The sequence below is a fragment of the Dendropsophus ebraccatus genome, chromosome 11, assembly GCF_027789765.1.
Source record: "Dendropsophus ebraccatus isolate aDenEbr1 chromosome 11, aDenEbr1.pat, whole genome shotgun sequence".
In the NCBI taxonomy this organism is placed as follows: domain Eukaryota; kingdom Metazoa; phylum Chordata; class Amphibia; order Anura; family Hylidae; genus Dendropsophus; species Dendropsophus ebraccatus.
Window position 1 is genome coordinate 34630345 of NC_091464.1, and position 22348 is coordinate 34652692.

A 22348-nucleotide genomic window follows, 5' to 3' on the forward strand; every position below is an offset into this window, starting at 1 on the left:
GAAGTGTGCAGTGAAATTAGGGCTGTGTTCACACATGTTGGAGTGTCAGTGCAGTACTGCAGCGTATTCACAAAAATGATGCAGTAACACAAGTAAATGATGCTAAACGACAGAGAGGATCAGAGCCTTATTGTGGGGCTCAACAGATGCTTGATCATAATCTGTTTGTGGAAATGAAAAGAGAAAAAAAATTCAAAAAGTTCTTTACTTTATTCCAATATCAGCGTTACAGGTAGAGAATACAGTGTGCTGTGTGGTGTTACAGGTAGAGAATACAGCGTGCTGTGTGGTGTTACAGGTAGATAATACAGCATACTGTGTGGTGTTACAGGTAGAGAATACAGCGTGCTGTGTGGTGTTACAGGTAGAGAATACAGCGTGCTGTGTGGTGTTACAGGTAGTAACTTTGTGCTGTGTGATGTTACAGGTAGAGAATACAGCATGTTGTGTGGTGTTACAGGTAGAGAATACAGCGTGCTGTGTGGTGTTACAGGTAGTAACTTTGTGCTGTGTGATGTTACAGGTAGAAAATACAGCGTGCTGTGTGGTGTTACAGGTAGAGAATACAGTGTGCTGTGTTACAGGTAGAGAATACAGTGTGCTGTGTGGTGTTACAGGTAGAGAATACAGTGTGCTGTGTTACAGGTAGAGAAAACAGCGTGCTGTGTGGTGTTACAGGTAGAGAATACAGTGTGCTGTGTGGTGTTACAGGTAGAGAATACAGTGTGCTGTGTGGTGTTACAGGTAGAGAATACAGCGTGCTGTGTGGTGTTACAGGTAGAGAATACAATGTGTGCTGTGTGGTGTTACAGGTAGAGAATACAGTGTGCTGTGTGGTGTTACAGGTAGAGAATACAGTGTGCTGTGTGGTGTTACAGGTAGAGAATACAGGGTGCTGTGTGGTGTTACAAAAAGAAAATACAGCGTGCTGTGTGGTGTTACAGGTAGAGAATACAGCGCGCTGTGTGGTGTTACAGGTAGAGAATACAGTGTGCTGTGTGGTGTTACAGGTAGAGAATACAGCGTGCTGTGTGGTGTTACAGTTAGAGAATGCAGCGGACTGTGTGGTTCACAGGTAGAGAATACAGTGTGCTGTGTGGTGTTATAGGTATAGAATACAGCGCGCTGTGTGGCGTTACAGATAGAGAATACAGCGTGCTGTGTGATGTTACAGGTAGAGAATACAGTGTGCTGTAGGTGTTACAGGTAGAGAATACAAAGTGCTGTGTGGTGTTACAGGTAGAGAATACAGCGTGCTGTGCGGTGTTACAGGTAGAGAATACAGTGTGCTGTGGGGTGTTATAGGTAGAGAATACAGCGTGCTGTGTGGTGTTACAGGTAGAGAATACAGCGTGCTGTGTGGTGTTACAGGTAGAGAATACAGCGTGCTGTGTGGTGTTACAGGTAGAGAATACAGTGTGCTGTGTGGTGTTACAGGTAGAGAATACAGTGTGCTGTGTGGTGTTACAGGTAGAGAATACAGCACGCTGTGTTGTGTTACAGGTAGAGAATATAGCGTGCTGTGTGGTGTTACAGGTAGAGAATACAGCGTATTGTGTGGTGTTACAGGTAGAGAATACAGCGTGCTGTGTGGTGTTACAGGTAGAGAATACAGCGTGCTGTGTGGTGTTACAGGTAGAGAATACAGCGTGTTGTGTGGTGTTACAGTTAGAGAATGCAGCGGACTGTGTGGTTCACAGGTAGAGAATACAGTGTGCTGTGTGGTGTTATAGGTATAGAATACAGCGCGCTGTGTGACGTTACAGATAGAGAATACAGCGTGCTGTGTGATGTTACAGGTAGAGAATACAGTGTGCTGTAGGTGTTACAGGTAGAGAATACAAAGTGCTGTGTGGTGTTACAGGTATAGAATACAGCGTGCTGTAGGTGTTACAGGTAGAGAATACAGGGTGCTGTGTGGTGTTACAGGTAGAGAATACAGTGCTGTGTGGTGTTACAGGTAGAGAATACAGTGTGCTGTGTGGTGTTACAGGTAGAGAATACAGTGTGCTGTGTGGTGTTACAGGTAGAGAATACAGCGCGCTGTGTTGTGTTACAGGTAGAGAATACAGCATGCTGTGTGGTGTTACAGGTAGAGAATACAGCGTATTGTGTGGTGTTACAGGTAGAGAATACAGCGTGCTGTGTGGTGTTACAGGTAGAGAATACAGCGTGCTGTGTTACAGGTAGAGAATGCAGCGGACTGTGTGGTATTACAGGTAGAGAACACAGTGTGCTGTGTGGTGTTACAGGTAGAGAATACAGCGTGCTGTGTGATTTTACAGGTAGAGAATACAGCGTGCTGTGTGGCGTTACAAGTAGAGAATACAGTGTGCTGTGCGGTGTTACAGGTAGAAAATACAGTGTACTGTGTGGTGTTACAGGTAGAGAATACAGTGTACTGTGTGGTGTTACAGGTAGAGAATACAGCGTGCTCTGTGGTGTTACAGGTAGAGAATACAGTGTGCTGTGTGATGTTACAGGTAGAGAATACAGTGTGCTGTGTGGTGTTACAGGTAGAGAATACAGTGTGCTGTGTGGTGTTACAGGTAGAGAATCCAGGGTGCTGTGTGATGTTACAGGTAGAGAATCCAGGGTTCTGTGTGGTGTTACAGGTAGAGAATACAGCGTGCTGTGTGGTGTTACAGGTAGAGAGTACAGTGTGCTGTATGATGTTACAGGTAGTAACAGTGTGCTGTGTGGTCTAACAGGTAGAGAATATAGCGTGCTGTGTGGTGCTACAGGTAGAGAATACAGCGTGCTGTGTCGTGTTACAGGTAGAGAATACAGTGTGCTGTGTGGTGTTACAGGTAGAGAATACAGCATGCTGTGTGGTGTTACAGGTAGAGAATACAGTATGCTGTTATAGGTAGACAATGCAGCGGACTGTGTGGTATTACAGGTAGAGAATACAGTGTGCTGTGTGGTGTTACAGGTAGAGAATACAGTGTGCTGTGTGGTGTTACAGGTAGAGAATACAGTGTGCTGTGTGGTGTCACAGGTAGAGAATACAGCGTGCTATTGTAGTGTTACTTGTAGAGAATACAGCGTGCTGTGTGGTGTTAGAGGTAGAGAATACAGTGCTGTGTGGTGTTTCAGGTAGAGAATACAGTGTGCTGTGTGGTGTTACAGGTAGAGAATACAGCATGCTGTGTGGTGTTACAGGTAGAGAATACAGTGTGCTGTGTGGTGTTTCAGGTAGAGAATACAGCGTGCTGTGTGGTGTTACAGGTAGAGAATACAGCGGGCTGTGCGGTGTTACAGGTAGAGAATACAGCGTGCTGTGTGGTGTTACAGGTAGAGAATAGAGTGTGTTGTGTGGTGTTACAGGTAGAGAATACAACATGCTTTGCGGTGTTACAGGTAGAGAATACAGCGTGCTGTGTGGTGTTACAGTTAGAGAATACAGTGTGTTTTGTGGTGTTACAGGTAGAGAATACAGTGTGCTGTGTTGTGTTACAGGTAGAGATTACAGTCTGTTGTGTGTTGTTACAGGTAGAGAAAACAGTGTGCTGTGTAGTGTTACAGGTAGAGAATATAGGATGCTCTGTGGTTACAGGTAGAGAATACAGTGTGCTGTGTGGTGTTACAGGTAGAGAATACAGTGTGCTATGTGGTGTTACAGGTAGAGAATACAGTGTGCTGTGTGGTGTTACAGGTAGAGAATACAGTGTGCTGTGTGGTGTTACAGGTAGAGAATACAGTGTACTGTGTGGTGTTACAGGTAGAGAATACAGTGTGCTGTGTGGTGTTACAGGTAGAGAATACAGTGTGTTGTGTGGTGTTACAGGTAGAGAATACAGCGTGCTGTGTGGTGTTACAGGTAGAGAATACAGCGTGCTGTGTGGTGTTACAGGTAGAGAATACAGCGTGCTGTGGGGAGTTACAGGTAGAGAATATAGGATGCTCTGTGGTTACAGGCAGAGAATACAGTGTGCTGTGTGGTGTTACAGGTAGAGAATACAGCGCTGTGTGGTGTTACAGGTAGAGAATACCGCGTGCTGTGTGGTGTTACAGGTAGAGAATACAGTGTGCTGTGTGGTGTTACAGGTAGAGAATACAGCGTGCTGTGTGGTGTTACAGGTAGAGAATACAGTGTGCTGTGCGGTGTTACAGGTAGAGAATACAGTGTACTGTGTGGTGTTACAGGTAGAGAATACAGTGTGCTGTGTGGTGTTATAGGTAGAGAGTACAGGGTGCTGTGTGGTGTTATAGGTAGAGAATACAGCGTGCTGTGTGGTGTTACAGGTAGAGAATATAGGATGCTCTGTGGTTACAGGTAGAGAATACAGCGTGCTGTGTGGTGTTACAGGTAGAGAATACAGCGCTGTGTGGTGTTACAGGTAGAGAATACAGCGTGCTGTGTGGTGTTACAGGTAGAGAATACAGTGTGCTGTGTGGTGTTACAGGTAGAGAATACAGCGTGCTGTGTGGTGTTACAGGTAGAGAATACAGTGTACTGTGTGGTGTTACAGGTAGAGAATACAGTGTGCTGTGTGGTGTTATAGGTAGAGAATACAGTGTGCTGTGTGGTGTTACAGGTAGAGAATACAGTGTACTGTGTGGTGTTATAGGTAGAGAATACAGCGTGCTGTGTGGTGTTACAGGTAGAGAATACAGCGTGCTGTGTGGTGTTACAGGTAGAGAATTCAGTGTGCTGTGCGGTGTTACAGGTAGAGAATATAGGATGCTCTGTGGTTACAGGTAGAGAATACAGCGTGCTGTGTGGTGTTACAGGTAGAGAATACAGCGCTGTGTGGTGTTACAGGTAGAGAATACCGCGTGCTGTGTGGTGTTACAGGTAGAGAATACAGTGTACTGTGTGGTGTTATAGGTAGAGAATACAGCGTGCTGTGTGGTGTTACAGGTAGAGAATACAGCGTGCTGTGTGGTGTTATAGGTAGAGAATACAGCGTGCTGTGTGGTGTTATAGGTAGAGAATACAGCGTGCTGTGTGGTGTTCTAGTTACACACAAGTTTTGAGATAAGGGGAACGTATATATAAATCATCATGGAAGGTGCGGTTATGATAATATCTTTTGTTATAGCACTCTGCCTCAATATATTGCACAGGGGTATATGTGTATCCGAGAGCTAAGAAGTCTCCTAATATCCCATATGCTTACATACCATTTACAAGGGGTCTAAAATCAGCTACTATTATCATATAGTTCCATTGCACTCACCCATGCTGCCAGAACACCAGAAAGAGACGTCCCTACGTACGTTTCGTTATCTTCCTCAGGGTACTGCCCCCTTCTATTCCCTAGCCCCTTATATATGTCTAAGTCCCAATTAACTTACCCGCATTTCCGGGGTTGCAGCGCGCCGAGCCAGAAGCGGAGGCCGCGTCACATCCGGGCAGGCAGCTCACTTCTAGTGCGCATGAGCGCAACAATACGTCACGGACATGCGCACATCGGATGTTGAGGCCCCCGGTTACGACCGTCTCAGCGTGCACGCCCGGAGATGCCGGGTCACATGTTTTAATCGTCCAATAAGAGCATACTATATCTATACCAATGCAAGTGTATATAACATTACCAATAACCCAGTCTATATAATTGACCAGTGCTGGATGTTCCTAATATGGCGGGGATATTGCTATCTATGTATAAACATAATTATAGGTAGAGAATACAGTGCTGTGTGGTGTTACAGGTAGTAACTGTGTGCTGTGTGGGTGGGTGGGACAACAATGAAATGATAAATTACTGCAAATAATTCAGTAACACAATGAAACTGCAATGTGTGAACACAGCCTAGATGTTCTGCAATAGATTTGGGCGGCGAATGTGCAGGGTGGGGGACTGTGATGAACAGCTGAGGAAAAGCATTGCATTCTGGAACCTGTAGTACTGTGTACAACTGATAAACCAGGAAGTGCAGAAACACAAAACAGAACAAAACCCCCCAAAACAAATGGATTTTTGGTAGTTTCAAAACTGGAATATATAGGTAATTAATGCTTTATGCTTCTGCAAAAGTTTCATTTTTTTTAAACCTTGACCTGGAGTTCCCCTTTAAAGCGGCACTATCAGCAGGTTCTGCCCAATGAACCTGCTGATATGCCCCAGAAGCTCTTTACCTTATAACTGCAGGGCTGTTATTTATTCTCCTCTTCTCCTCCACATTGTGCAGCTAGTAGCTAATTGCCCCTATGCTAATCTGGGGCTTAGAAGCTTTTAGGGCGTCACGCTTAGGCCCAGAGCACACTCTTGGCCCGCCCACTCCCATGCCACCGAGCCTGCCACCTCTCATGCTGCCCACTATGCATATATGAATATGCATTGTGGGCGGCACAGGAAGTGGCGCGCTGAGCTGGTGGGGCGGGCCAAGGGTGTGCTCCGGGTCAAAGGGCGACACCGCAAATGCTCCTAAGCCCCGAATTAGCATAGGGGCAATTAGGGGCTATCAGCACAATGTGGAGGAGAAGAGGAGAATAAATAACAGCCCTGCAGTTATAAGGTAAAGAGCTTCTGGGGCATATCAGCAGGTTCATTGGGCAGCTTTAAGAGCTCGTTCACAGTATGGAATTGGCGCAGAGATTCCACTCAGAACCTCCGCCCGCGGACTCCGTGCCAAATCCTGTCTGTTATCTCTTTCAATGGAAGGGCTGCCCGCCTCCGCTCTCCGCTGAAAGAATTGACACATCAATTCTTTGAGTGGAGAGTGGAGGAAGTATGAACATGTATGAACAGGTCCTAAAGGTCCTATTACACGGAACAATTATCGGCCGATCATCCGGGCAGCCACCCCCCCCCCCTGCACCTCTCCGTAGCCCCCTCTGTACTCACCCGCTCGCTGATGCTGCATGTAATTGCTGCGGCAGTAAGCGGGGAAGGCGGAGCAAACGATCACTGACAGTCGTCCCATGTAATAGGAGCTTTAGACTTAGCATCTCTTGTAGTAATTTGCCAATCACATGATTACTGGGACCACTGCAATATGCAGAATCAGTTGGGATAGCCAAATTGTGTGGGACTTGTCTAGTCTGTTGTTCTGTCTCCCAGTGTGGCTCGAGTCATGCTTGTTAAACCACTAGTAGGACAAGTAAGTTAATGCTAGCACTCTGGCTCATACCTAAAGCAGGAACAAGATAGTGATGCAAGACACAGGACTTCTGAACTCCAAAGAGACAATCTGAGCATCATAAAAACCCTGGAAATGGAGACACTCCGAAGAATCTGACACCACACCTTCTTTAGGTAAAAGCTTCACTCACAAAATGTCACAATAATCATTTTTGGTTTCCCCAACTCACAACTCTACTAAAAATAAATAAATAAACAAAATAAAGAAGTATATGTATCATATATCTGTACTAGAGCGACACCTAGTGGATGTTTGCAGAGCTTACGCTCCCTTTGTCGTACATAAGATATTACATTGCTTTAGCTGCTTTTTAACTTTCCTGGCAGCACTATTCCCAGAATACACGGGCACAAGACATCATTTTTATACTGAATTTAAAATGGTTGTGCCCCAAAGAAATTGATATAGTACATTAAATGAAAAATATTTTGTATTACCCACTTGTCCCTCTAAGAAAAGGTTGAAGCAGTGGAAATCTATCTTGCCCGGCCCTTATTTTCCCCTACATATTATACCAATAGCTTCAAGAGGCATCCCAGAAAAAAATTACTTTTCCCCTATGTGTAGGATAGGGGAAAAGTAAGATTGCAAGGGGGTCCAACCTCTTTACCCCCCACTGATCTCCGAATTGGGCCCCTGGCTTCTGTATTATGAATATAGCCACAGGTAGGTGCGTTAACAGCACGCAATGTCACTGAAAATCTGACGTTGTGAACATGTTGTGGACACATACCCCTGCCACCACTGGCACCGTCCTCGGGCTTCTGGTTGGCATGAGGAGAGTAAGCCAATGCGCTCAGTGCCACTGCGCCGACATATCAAAAGCGGCTGCAGGAGCCAGTGAGTGGATGCAACTACTGAAAACATGCGCCCTTGTTGGGACAACCCCCACTAGCTTACACTTACTGAGATGAAGCCCCAGCACAATGAGCTACCTACCCAGCACAAGTTTGGAATAGAATCAGTGGCCCTCAGGTTGTTCTGGGAGCAGTAGTGAATCCTATAGCTCCCTGAAGGTTAAATCCCTGGTACCACTTCTCCCAGAACAACCTAAGAAACCTGATACCACCAAAAGGATATATACAGTATATAAATCCATAGTACTAACAGGGTGTAGGTGGAAAAATTTGACCCAGACATCCGGGTTGAAAAAGCAGCATTTCTGGCCTTGATTTTGGTAAAATTGCCAATAAAGGGCACAATGTTATTGCAAATTGCAGGAAAATAGATCAAAAACACAACAAAAAATCCGTAAAAAGACAACCTAAGGGGCATGTTACACATAGCGATACCGACCTGCAGCTGCCTCATATGTTCCTTGACTGCAGAGGGTAGCTAGTGACAAGCTCAGGCATTAGGTTATAAACATGGGGGGTGACAATAAACGCTCATATATGTATGGGGGGGGGCACCAATCAATGCTCATATGTGGTACTATATTATTAATAAGGGGTAGGGAGGAGCCAATCAATGTTCACATGTTGCTCTATAATATAATTGTGGGGGTGGTGTTGGGCACCGATCAATGCTCATATGTGGCGCTATAATATAAGTGTGTGTGTGTGGGGGGGGGTGATCAACATTCATATGTGACGCTATGTTAAGGCCTGCATTAAGCCATGCTCTAAAATGCCACAATTCTCCCCATAGATTGTACAGGATAGTCCCAATTTAGACTCTATCCTGATCATATAATACCTAGAGACCGCAGAGCAGCAACCACTCCTGTTGACTGATCTTTAACAGCCATGCACTTTAAAGGGGTTGTCCAGCGAAAATATTTTTCTTTCATATCAACTGGTGTCAGAAAGTTATATAGATTTGTAATTGACTTTTATTAAAAAATCTCAATTCTTCCCATACTTGTCAGCTGCTGTATGCTCTCCGCCCGTGCCATAGACACCGTTCTATGCACGGGCAGATTCCGCATTCCGACAATCTATATAACTTTCTGATATCAGTTGATTTGAAAGAAAAAGATTTTTGCTGGACAACCCCTTTAAGGGGAATGTGTAATCAGAAATGCAGACATTCTGCTAGAGGAATTAGAAGCATCTCCCCTGTGCCGCCTGAATCCTTGGGGCCCCTGCTGTAATGGCTGACAGGGAAGCTGCTTTTGACAGATCAGCTCACTCTGCAGAGGAAAGAAAGAAGAGACTGCAGTCACGCTATCAGCACTTCACAAAAATGGAGTCACGCTATCAGCACTAGAAATTACAGTGCTCTTATATACCATGTATTACGGTAATAGCCAGGACTAGTTAGTTCCAGGCTTCAGAATGTGCCAGGAAGATCAGAGGGGGACATCTACATGTAAGACTAAAGAATGGCAACTCTTAACCCCTTCAGATCCACTCACCCACTGTTAACCCCTTCACATCCACTACAATCTAACTCATATACTGTTAACCCCTTCAGCTCCGGGAATATTTTATTTTTTTCTAACTATATGTAAAACAATCCTAAAATTTTAAAGTGCTGCGGAATCTGTTGGTGCTATATAAAAAAAAAAAAATATTATTATTATTATTATTATTTTAATTAACACCTATAAGAACATAAATGTATTTTGCTTCATTCCTGCCTGTATAACCGCTTAAGGGTTACTTTACATTACCGGATTCGTAGCGGATTTCACGCTGCCAGTTTGCAGTGAGATTTGCTGTGAATCCTTGTACTGAGAAGGTGAATGGGGTTCTGCTTCTTGTGATGCAATAAATTTCGCCACATAATATTTACCACCTGAAAACCCGGCTCATTTTAATTTATTTCTCTCATTTGTCTTATAGAAGAATCACTGTTACTGTAGGAATTCGGAGTAATGTGATAGGAAAGTGTCTATATGGGGCTATATGTCGCATTTTTTGAAGTCCAATAAAATAAAAAAAATCTAATTGTTATCCAATCACACTACCATATCCTAGAAGAGCGCTTATTCTCGTACAGATTCTGTGATTTTCAGACATTTTTACTGTAGGAATTTGGAGTAATGTGATGGTAAAGTGTCTATTTGGGGATATATGTCGCACACTTTGAAGTCCAATAAAATCACGAAATCAAATTGTTATCCAATCTCGTTACCATATCCTAGTAGAACGCTTACTCTCGTACAGATTGTGTGATTTTCAGACATTTTTACTGTACGGATTCGGAGTAATGTGATGGGAAAGTGTCTATTTGGGGCTATATGTCGCACACTTTGAAGTCCAATAAAATCACGAAATCAAATTGTTATCCAATCTCGTTACCATATCCTAGTAGAACGCTTACTCTCGTACAGATTCTGTGATTTTCAGACATTTTTACTGTAGGAATTTGGAGTAATGTGATGGGAAAGTGTCTATTTGGGGCTATATGTCGCACACTTTGAAGTCCAATAAAATCACGAAATCAAATTGTTATCCAATCTCGTTACCATATCCTAGTAGAACGCTTACTCTCGTACAGATTGTGTGATTTTCAGACATTTTTACTGTAGGAATTTGGAGTAATGTGATGGGAAAGTGTCTATTTGGGGCTATATGTCGCACTATTTGTATCCCAATAAAATCACGAAATCAAATTGTTATCCAATCTCGATACCATATCCTAGTAGAGCGCTTACTCTCGTACAGATTGTGTGATTTTCAGACATTTTTACTGTAGGAATTTGGAGTAATGTGATGGGAAAGTGTCTATTTGGGGCTATATGTCGCATTATTTATATCCCAATAAAATCACGAAATCAAATTGTTATCCAATCACACTACCATATCCTAGTAGAACGCTTACTCTCGTACAGATTCTGTGATTTTCAGACATTTTTACTGTAGGAATTTGGAGTAATGTGATGGGAAAATGTCTATATGGGGCTATATGTCGCACACTTTGAAGTCCAATAAAATCACAAAATCAAATTGTTATCCAATCTCATTATCATATCCTAGTAGAACGCTTACTCTCGTACAGATTCTGTGATTTTCAGACATTTTTACTGTACGGATTCGGAGTAATGTGATGGGAAAGTGTCTATTTGGGGCTATATGTCGCACACTTTGAAGTCCAATAAAATCACGAAATCAAATTGTTATCCAATCTTGTTACCATATCCTAGTAGAACGCTTACTCTCGTACAGATTCTGTGATTTTCAGACATTTTTACTGTAGGAATTTGGAGTAATGTGATGGGAAAGTGTCTATTTGGGGCTATATGTCGCACACTTTGAAGTCCAATAAAATCACGAAATCAAATTGTTATCCAATCTCGTTACCATATCCTAGTAGAACGCTTACTCTCGTACAGATTGTGTGATTTTCAGACATTTTTACTGTAGGAATTTGGAGTAATGTGATGGGAAAGTGTCTATTTGGGGCTATATGTCGCACTATTTGTATCCCAATAAAATCACGAAATCAAATTGTTATCCAATCTCGATACCATATCCTAGTAGAGCGCTTACTCTCGTACAGATTCTGTGATTTTCAGACATTTTTACTGTAGGAATTTGGAGTAATGTGATGGGAAAGTGTCTATTTGGGGCTATATGTCGCACACTTTGAAGTCCAATAAAATCACGAAATCAAATTGTTATCCAATCACACTACCATATCCTAGAAGAACGCTTACTCTCGTACAGATTCTGTGATTTTCAGACATTTTTACTGTACGGATTCGGAGTAATGTGATGGGAAAGTGTCTATTTGGGGCTATATGTCGCACACTTTGAAGTCCAATAAAATCACGAAATCAAATTGTTATCCAATCTTGTTACCATATCCTAGTAGAACGCTTACTCTCGTACAGATTCTGTGATTTTCAGACATTTTTACTGTAGGAATTTGGAGTAATGTGATGGGAAAGTGTCTATTTGGGGCTATATGTCGCACACTTTGAAGTCCAATAAAATCACGAAATCAAATTGTTATCTAATCTCGTTACCATATCCTAGAAGAACGCTTACTCTCGTACAGATTCTGTGATTTTCAGACATTTTTACTGTAGGAATTTGGAGTAATGTGATGGGAAAGTGTCTATATGGGGCTATATGTCGCATTATTTATATCCCAATAAAATCACGAAATCAAATTGTTATCCAATCACTTTACCATATCCTAGAAGAGCGCTTACTCTCATACAGATTCTGTGATTTTCAGACATTTTTACTGTACGGATTCGGAGTAATGTGATGGTAAAGTGTCTATTTGGGGCTATATGTCCCACTATTTGAAGTCCAATAAAATCACGAAATCAAATTGTTATCCAATCTCACTACCATATCCTAGAAGAGCGCTTACTCTTGTACAGTTTCTGTGATTTTCAGACATTTTTACTGTACGGATTAGGAGTAATGTGATGGTAAAGTGTCTATTTGGGGCTATATGTCCCACTATTTGAAGTCTAATAAAATCACGAAATCAAATTGTTATCCAATTTCGCTACCATATTCTAGAAGAGCGCTTACTCTCGTACAGGTTCTGTGATTTTCAGACATTTTTACTGTACGGATTCGGAGTAATGTGATGGTAAAGTGTCTATTTGGGGCTATATGTCCCACTATTTGAAGTCTAATAAAATCACGAAATCAAATTGTTATCCAATTTCGCTACCATATCCTAGAAGAGCGCTTACTCTCGTACAGGTTCTGTGATTTTCAGACATTTTTACTGTACGGATTCGGAGTAATGTGATGGTAAAGTGTCTATTTGGGGTTATATGTCCCACTATTTGAAGTCTAATAAAATCACGAAATCAAATTGTTATCCAATTTCGCTACCATATCCTAGAAGAGCGCTTACTCTCGTACAGGTTCTGTGATTTTCAGACATTTTTACTGTACGGATTCGGAGTAATGTGATGGTAAAGTGTCTATTTGGGGTTATATGTCCCACTATTTGAAGTCTAATAAAATCACGAAATCAAATTGTTATCCAATTTCGCTACCATATCCTAGAAGAGCGCTTAGTCTCGTACAGTTTCTGTGATTTTCAGACATTTTTACTGTATGGATTCGGAGTAATGTGATGGTAAAGTGTCTATTTGGGGCTATATGTCCCACTATTTGAAGTCCAATAAAATCACGAAATCAAATTGTTATCCAATCTCACTACCATATCCTAGAAGAGCGCTTACTCTGTTACAGGTTCTGTGAATTTCAGACATTTTTAATGTACGGATTCGGAGTAATGTGATGGTAAAGTGTCTATTTGGGGCTATATGTCGCACATTTTGAAGTCCAATAAAATTACAAAATCAAATTGTTATCCAATCTTGTTACCATATCCTAGAAGAGCGCTTACTCACGTACAGGTTCTGTGATTTTCAGACCTATTTACTGTAGGGATTTGGAGTAATGTGATGGTAAAGTGTCTATTTGGGGCTATACACCTGATAATTTGAAGTCCAATAAAATCACGAAATCCAATAGTTCTCCATATTGTTCTTGTTGTTGGACGCTTTTGGTAGACTACTTCCAATCCCAGGAGGGACCAGTTTCATGGCTGATGGAGGATAACCATTAAGAGACTTTTTTCAGGACTGTTCTTCTATTCTAGTTTAATAAGTCTATGTTCCTTTTAAGTTTAGGTTAGGGACTCGCAAGAGAATGAGGACCCTTGATGTGGCTTGCGAGCTTACGATATTTCTTGCCTATTTTTTTCTTCTAGTTTTCAACGGTAAAAGATATCTACTAATACCTCATTGAAGATTGGACATCGAGCCATCAAGGAGCTCCACTAGACTAAAGCTGCTTTCACATGCAGCAGATTTTAGGCAGATTTTCTGCAGCAGATTGTCTGTTGCCAAACCAAAGTCAACCTGAAGTTTCAAATCTTCTGTAGAAAATCTGCATCAAATCCGCAGTGTGTGAAAGCACCCTTACTATTCTGCAAGTCTTCCCCAGTGCATTATAGGGCCATGCAGCTGCCACTGACTGACAGCTACTTACCGCCCTAGCGGTCTTGTTTCTGCTACCTAATAAAGAGCGCTGAGGGGCCTGTGTGAGCTGCTGGCGCCTGCTGATGCCCCTCCCCTGTGCCAACTTCTATGCTTTTATAGAAGAAGTCTGGCTAAAACATTTTTGTATTGTTATTGTATTGTCACCCAAAAGTTATACAAATCCCCAATATACACCTATTACGGGAAATGCTTAGAAAGCACTTTTTTCTCTGCACTTACTACTGCATCAATGCTTCACTTCCTGAATAACATGACGATGTCACTTCCGTGATAACATGGTGATGTCACTTCCTGGATAACATGGTGATGTCACTTCCTGGATAACATGGTTATGTCACAACCCGACTCCCAGAGCTGTGTGGGCTGTGGCTGCCGGAAAGGATGATGGCAGGGGGACACTGAGGGATACAGGGCACTGGAGGAACACTGAGCATGCCCCTGCCATCATCCTCTCCAGCAGAAAATCTGCCTAAAATCTGCTGCATGTGAAAGCAGCTTTAGTCTAGTGTAGCTCCTTGATGGCTCGATGTCCAATCTTCAATGAGGTATTAGTAGATATCTTTTACCGTTGAAAACTAGAAGAAAAAAATAGGCAAGAAATATCGTAAGCTCGCAAGCCACATCAAGGGTCCTCATTCTCTTGCGAGTCCCTAACCTAAACTTAAAAGGAACATAGACTTATTAAACTAGAATAGAAGAACAGTCCTGAAAAAAAGTCTCTTAATGGTTATCTTCCATCAGCCATGAAACTGGTCCCTCCTGGGATTGGAAGTCGTCTACCAAGAGCGTCCAACAACAAGAACAAGATGGAGAACTATTTGATTTCGTAATTTTATTGGACTTCAAATTATCAGGTGTATAGCCCCAAATAGACACTTTACCATCACATTACTCCAGATCCCTACAGTAAAAATGTCTGAAAATCACAGAAACTGTACGAGACTAAGCGCTCTTCTAGGATATGGTAACAAGATTGGATAACAATTTGATTTTGTAATTTTATTGGACTTCAAAATGTGCGACATATAGCCCCAAATAGACACTTTACCATCACATTACTCCGAATCCGTACAGTAAAAATGTCTGAAAATCACAGAAACTGTACGAGAGTAAGTGCTCTTCTAGGATATTGTAGTGTGATTGGATAACAATTTGATTTCGTGATTTTATTGGACTTCAAAATGTGCGACATATAACCCCAAATAGACACTTTACCATCACATTACTCCGAATCCCTACAGTAAAAATGTCTCAAAATCACAGAACCTGTATGAGAGTAAGCGCTCTTCTAGGATATGGTAACGAGTTTGGAAAACAATTTGATTTCGTGATTTTATTGGACTTCAAATAGTGGGACATATAGCCCCAAATAGACACTTTACCATCACATTACTCCGAATCCGTACAGTAAAAATGTCTGAAAATCACAGAAACTGTACGAGAGTAAGTGCTCTTCTAGGATATTGTAGTGTGATTGGATAACAATTTGATTTCGTAATTTTATTGGACTTCAAAATGTGCGACATATAGCCCCAAATAGACACTTTACCATCACATTACTCCGAATCCCTACAGTAAAAATGTCTCAAAATCACAGAACCTGTACGAGAGTAAGCGCTCTTCTAGGATATGGTAGCGAAATTGGATAACAATTTGATTTCGTGATTTTATTGGACTTCAAATAGTGGGGCATATAGCCCCAAATAGACACTTTACCATCACATTACTCCGAATCCGTACAGTAAAAATGTCTGAAAATCACAGAAACTGTACGAGACTAAGCGCTCTTCTAGGATATGGTAACAAGATTGGACAACAATTTGATTTTGTAATTTTATTGGACTTCAAAATGTGCGACATATAGCCCCAAATAGACACTTTACCATCACATTACTCCGAATCCCTACAGTAAAAATGTCTCAAAATCACAGAACCTGTATGAGAGTAAGCGCTCTTCTAGGATATGGTAACGAGTTTGGAAAACAATTTGATTTCGTGATTTTATTGGACTTCAAATAGTGGGACATATAGCCCCAAATAGACAATTTACCATCACATTACTCCGAATCCGTACAGTAAAAATGTCTGAAAATCACAGAAACTGTACGAGAGTAAGTGCTCTTCTAGGATATGGTAGCGAAATTGGATAACAATTTGATTTCGTGATTTTATTGGACTTCAAATAGTGGGGCATATAGCCCCAAATAGACACTTTACCATCACATTACTCCGAATCCGTACAGTAAAAATGTCTGAAAATCACAGTACCTGTACGAGAGTAAGCGCTCTTCTAGAATATGGTAGCGAGATTGGATAACAATTTGATTTCGTGATTTTATTTGACTTTAAAATGTGCGACATATAACCCCAAATAGACACTTTACCATCACATTACTCCGAATCCGTACAGTAAAAATGTCTGAAAATCACAGAACCTGTAACAGAGTAAGCGCTCTTCTAGGATATGGTAGTGAGATTGGATAACAATTTGATTTCGTGATTTTATTGGACTTCAAATAGTGGGACATATAGCCCCAAATAGGCATTTTACCATCACATTACTCCGAATCCGTACAGTAAAAATGTCTGAAAATCACAGAACCTGTACGAGAGTAAGCGATCTTCTAGGATATTGTAGTGTGATTGGATAACAATTTGATTTCGTAATTTTATTGGACTTCAAAATGTGCGACATATAGCCCCAAATAGACACTTTACCATCACATTACTCCGAATCCCTACAGTAAAAATGTCTCAAAATCACAGAACCTGTATGAGAGTAAGCACTCTTCTAGGATATGGTAACGAGTTTGGAAAACAATTTGATTTCGTGATTTTATTGGACTTCAAATAGTGGGACATATAGCCCCAAATAGACAATTTACCATCACATTACTCCGAATCCGTACAGTAAAAATGTCTGAAAATCACAGTACCTGTACGAGAGTAAGCGCTCTTCTAGAATATGGTAGCGAGATTGGATAACAATTTGATTTCGTGATTTTATTTGACTTTAAAATGTGCGACATATAACCCCAAATAGACACTTTACCATCACATTACTCCGAATCCGTACAGTAAAAATGTCTGAAAATCACAGAACCTGTAAGAGAGTAAGCGCTCTTCTAGGATATGGTAGTGAGATTGGATAACAATTTGATTTCGTGATTTTATTGGACTTCAAATAGTGGGACATATAGCCCCAAATACACACTTTACCATCACATTACTCCGAATCCGTACAGTAAAAATGTCTGAAAATCACAGAAACTGTACGAGAGTAAGCGCTCTTCTAGGATATGGTAGCAAAATTGGATAACAATTTGATTTCGTGATTTTATTGGACTTCAAATAGTGGGGCATATAGCCCCAAATAGACACTTTACCATCACATTACTCCGAATCTGTACAGTAAAAATGTCTGAAAATCACAGAACCTGTAACAGAGTAAGCGCTCTTCTAGGATATGGTAAAGTGATTGGATAACAATTTGGTTTCGTGATTTTATTGGACTTCAAATAGTGGGACAAATAGCCCCAAATAGACACTTTACCATCACATTACTCCAAATCCGTACAGTAAAAATGTCTGAAAATCACAGAACCTGTACGAGAGTAAGCGCTCTTCTAGGATATGGTAGCGAGATTGGATAACAATTTGTTTTCGTGATTTTATTGGACTTCAAAATGTGCGACATATAACCCCAAATAGACATTTTACCATCACATTACTCCGAATCCGTACAGTAATAATGGTTCCTCTATGTCTAAGACAAATAAGAGAAATAAATTAAAATGAGCCTGGTTTTCAGGTGTTAAAAATTACATATAGTTAGAAAAAAATAAAATATTCCTGGAGCTGAAAGGGTTAACAGTATATGAATTAAACTGTGGTGAATGTGAAGGGGTTAAAAGTGGATGAATTGAAGTGTTGTGGATCTAAAGGGGTTAACAGTGGATGAATTAGATTGTAGTGGATGTGAAGAGGTTAACAGTGGGGTAATTGAACAGTTGTGGATCTGAGGGGTTAACAGTGGGTGAATGGACCTGAAGGGGTTAAGAGTTGGCATTCTTTTGTTAGTCTTACATGTAGGTGTCACCCTATGATCTTCCTGGCACATTCTGGAGCCTGGAACTAACTAGTCCTGGCTATTACCGTAACACATGGTATATAGGAGCACTGCAATTCCTAGTGCTGATAGTGTGACTCCATTTCAGTGAAGTGCTGATAGCGTGACTGCAGTAAGAAGAGCCCCAGCCGCTACGCTGTAAATGCAGGCAGCCCAGCAAGCAAGGGGTTATTTGACTTAACCCCTTCCTCCCGGGGCTAGGTGCAATGATGCACAGCACAAATATTTAGACTACCACTCCCATCATGCTCTGAAAGTGAAAGAATGATGGGAGTGATAGTCTGCATACAGCTGCAGATCCATTAGTTGGAGATAGTGAAAGGACGATGACAGGACTGAGAGATAGTGCTGGCTATACAGAACACTGAGGATCCCCTGCTGTGCTGCTGCCTGTACTCTGTCAGCTCAGCTATGTCTTCTCCCGGCTGGTTGGAGAGGATTGTGGGTAGTGAGGCAGGGCTGTGTGGGGTAGACATAGTATACGGGAGAGGTAGTGAGGAGCATGTACAGGACTGGGTGGTGTCAGCTGATGGATATGTGATCCCCCCTCCCCCCGTGTGTGCGGGGACAGGAAGTAACACTTACACTTTAAATGTCCCGGCTCCTGTCAGAGGCGTCATCAGTGGGCGGTCACATGGTACGAGACATTAGGTCATGTGACTGTGATGTCATCAAGGTGCTTGTAGGGGGCCGGTGAGCGCTGCAGAGCGGAGGCTGAGAGCGGCTGGAGTAAGTACCGTGCAGTTACATGCAGTTATGCTATGATGTGCTCTGTGGCTGTACTGCCGGGAAATGGGGGAACAGTGCATGAGGTATATAGGATTCCTGCTGCCTCTCATCTACATGTCACCCAGAGGGCTGCAGTTACATAACAGGTTAATTATGGATTGTGGTGACATCATCTCCTAATTATGGATTGTGGTGACGTCATTGTCTAATTATGTACTGTGGTGACATCATATCTTTACATTGTATTGTGGTGACATCACCACAGCGAGGTCCCCTCTGATATATATGTTACATTGGTGTTTTCAGAGACTGGGGGGGCATAGCGGCCATGTACCCCGCCGCCGGGTGCCCCTCTCTTCTGCCTCAGTCATACATCTGCACAATTTGTAATTGTAGATCATATTCACACATCTGGGCTCCTTACTGCAAAAAAAAGGAATAGAAGTCTATGGGATCCCTATTATTTGGGGCCGTTACCTCCGTACGCTGTGTATGCTTTGTTGCGGAGTCCCCTCTGCTGTTGCTATCAGCGTCACCGATGTGATCACAGGTGACAGGATCCCTTAGAAGCGTTAGGATTGTATGTGCCAACCCAGATCAGTAGTAGTAGTACAATGGCTGGGGCTTGTGGGGTGCCTGTGACTTGTAGTCCTCATGCTAGTCATGGTTAGAATTATAATGGGCTACACTTGGATTTTAAATCCTAATACAGGTTTGAAACTTTCCAAACTTTTTACTGAAACATTTTTATACAGAGCCATGAGCAAAACCATACCTAAGGGGTTATTCCCACTTCCCGCATTTCACGGACGCCAGGATGGGAAGCCCTGTAGTGGAACGTTTCTCCACCGGACATGGTGTATGCCGGGAACGGGGAATCGGTTTGAATCTCTGCGGCAGTGCCATGACAGTATGGTGGTGAGCGGTCCCTGTATGGGATCAATAACATCTGCTGGAGTATTATTGGGGATGATAACTAGAGATGAGCGCATTTACTGTAATAATAAAGTGAAGCGATTCCTGGGTGCTGGGAAAAGCTGGATCCAGCTTTTTATCTATTGATAGCCATTGGAATAGTTACAGCCAGGCCGTCTTTCTCTTATACTGTGCAGTATAAGCTGTTAGTTGTTCTTGATGTCTCTCTGACCGGCATGTTACATGCCCTCTGTAATCTCCCCTGCAGGTCACTAATACTTCTCGGACGGTAAAGTGAGTTATATTACTAAACCGGCTATTTCTGCCTATTTGACACTGACTGTGAATGTCATCCCAGGAATGTTTCCTCAGTGATTGTACAATGGTGTCTGCTATTGCCGTGGTTAATATGTAATGTCTGCTCTGCCTTTAGATAATACTTTTTCTAGGTGAACATCTCTTTTGTTTCTGGCCATTCATCAATTTTTCCGGAAAGTCCTGCTCAAAGTCTGATGTGGACAGTAATGTCATGACCTGCCGTTATCTGTCCATCTCAGCTCCAGGATATTAAAGGACCAGACACACCATGGTCTCCAGGACAGTCTCATTCATATAAATGGTTTAGTTATGGGTTGGTTTTTACTTAGATTTGGGTTTGAAGTGTACCTCTCATTTAAAGGGAACCAATCAGCATGATTGTGCTGATTTGGTTCCCTGCTGTGCAGCTTCTTGAGGCTACCAGCTGCGTCTGCTTTACAGCGGGGAAAAGGTAGTTTTATTCTGCCCAGTGAGGACCGGAGAGGGGCGGCTATAATTCTACCTGTCAATCATCGCAGCTATCTGCCCATCAGTGCTGGGATGATTGACAGGCAGAAACACTTCTAACCGATCCCTCTGCCTGTCAATCATCCCTGACTGCGTGCTGACAGGCCGTGACTAGTCACAGGTGGCTTTCCACCCAGATGACTAGTTGCAGCCCCTCTTCCGTCTGTGCACGGTGGAATAAAACTACTTTTTCCTTGCTGTAAAGCAGGCGTAGCTGGTAGCCACTAGGAGCTCCATAGCAAAGCTATACTGCGCAGCACTTTTAAAGGGGTTATCCAGCGCTACAAAAACATGGCCACTTTCCCCCTACTGTTGTCACCAGTTTGGGTGGGGTTTTGAATCTCAGTTCCATTAAAGAAAATGGAGCTTAATTGCAAACTGCACCTGAACTGGAGACAACAGTAGGGGGAAAAGTGGCCATGTTTTTGTAGCGCTGGATAACCCCTTTAATACTAATATATATATAATTTAGTAATTTTTGTGTTTTATGCTTTCCTTTAGGAGGGTGGCGTTCTGTTTGCAGAAGAAAAATGCTGCTGAATCCGGTCATTTCCAAGCTGGCAGGGAAGAGGGTGGTGCTGGCCAGCGCTTCTCCTCGGAGGCAAGATATACTTTCCAATGTGGTAAGAATTGGGTGTTTAATAACAGTATAATAACCTACTTGTCTCTTGACATTTACTGCTGAAGACAAGATCAAATCCTGATGTGAAAAGCCTATCTCATAACATACAGAAATACGGCTGGATAACCTGTATATTGTCTCTTATGTGTGCAGGGAAGTAAACCCGAGAAATGTGATTTTCCTCCCCCATGCAGTGTCGGGCATAGGTGCCCCCTCTTTCTCTGTACTGAAACACAGTCAGAGGGATCCCACTACTTTTATTAAATACTGCGGTGCATACGATGCTCCCTATATATACTATGATTGGGGAATAACATGTGTGAGCTGCCCTCCCTGAAGACTTGGATGCTTTCCTCACTCTCCACACTAATCTACTATGTGCAACCATTTTTCCATGTTTCTGCTGCTATCTGTATTTCTGAGAGGTTAGAGCAAAGGGATTCCACACAGCAAGGAGCATTGTACAGTCCGATTTATGTCAGAACCAGCAGAGTAGCAGGTTATATAGAGAAGTGGCAACAACAAAAAGGTGGAAAACCTTTACTGAAAACTGTATATAAAGTTAGCTAATCTTGCAAAAGAGCAATAAACAATTTAGAGCAAAAGTTTCCCTAGCCTTTAGATGTTGTTCTCTCTTTGTAGGTTGAGACCTCTGTGAACTCACATTTGAAACATATGCTTTATGTCATTTTTTCATGTAAAATTGCAGGGCCTTCGTTTTGAAGTAGTTCCATCTTGGTTCAAAGAAACCCTTGACAAGTCTTTGTTCTCTGCTCCGTACGAGTACGCTGTTGAAACCGCTAAACAGAAGGCCCTGGAAGTCGCTACAAGAATGCATGTGGTTAGTTTGAACTATGGTATTTTACTATTGATTTACTGATTGAAGAGGAAAGTGTTGTTTTACTGCTCTTACATAGATCACACCTAGACAGGACAATTAATGAGAGAACCTCTGAAATGATTAGTATACTAGTAGGTTGTTATGTTTCCATGCTGAGAAGGTAGTTTTATTAACTTTTCTGGAATCTTCCTTTTCATTATTATGCTAATTATGTGGTCTGCGCTCCCTCAGTGTCCTCCTCTGGTGTCACCCGCACCC

General features: G+C 42.2%; 1 protein-coding gene and 1 long non-coding RNA gene across 2 annotated transcripts in view; one reads left to right on the top strand and one right to left on the bottom strand.

Annotated features, from left to right (window-relative positions):
- The window catches only part of LOC138767174 (uncharacterized), a 48363-nt gene extending 29553 nt beyond the window's left edge, over positions 1-18810 (bottom strand). The window contains exon 1 of the long non-coding RNA XR_011358773.1: positions 18744-18810. This is a non-coding gene — a long non-coding RNA (uncharacterized lncRNA). The remainder of the gene's footprint in view (positions 1-18743) is intronic.
- The window catches only part of ASMTL (acetylserotonin O-methyltransferase like), a 31859-nt gene continuing 28294 nt past the window's right edge, over positions 18784-22348 (top strand). Inside the window, exons 1-3 of the mRNA XM_069944489.1 lie at positions 18784-18887; positions 21129-21250; positions 21959-22090. Of these exons, the coding sequence (XP_069800590.1) occupies positions 21158-21250; positions 21959-22090 (225 nt within the window). The 5' untranslated portion in view covers positions 18784-18887; positions 21129-21157. The remainder of the gene's footprint in view (positions 18888-21128; positions 21251-21958; positions 22091-22348) is intronic.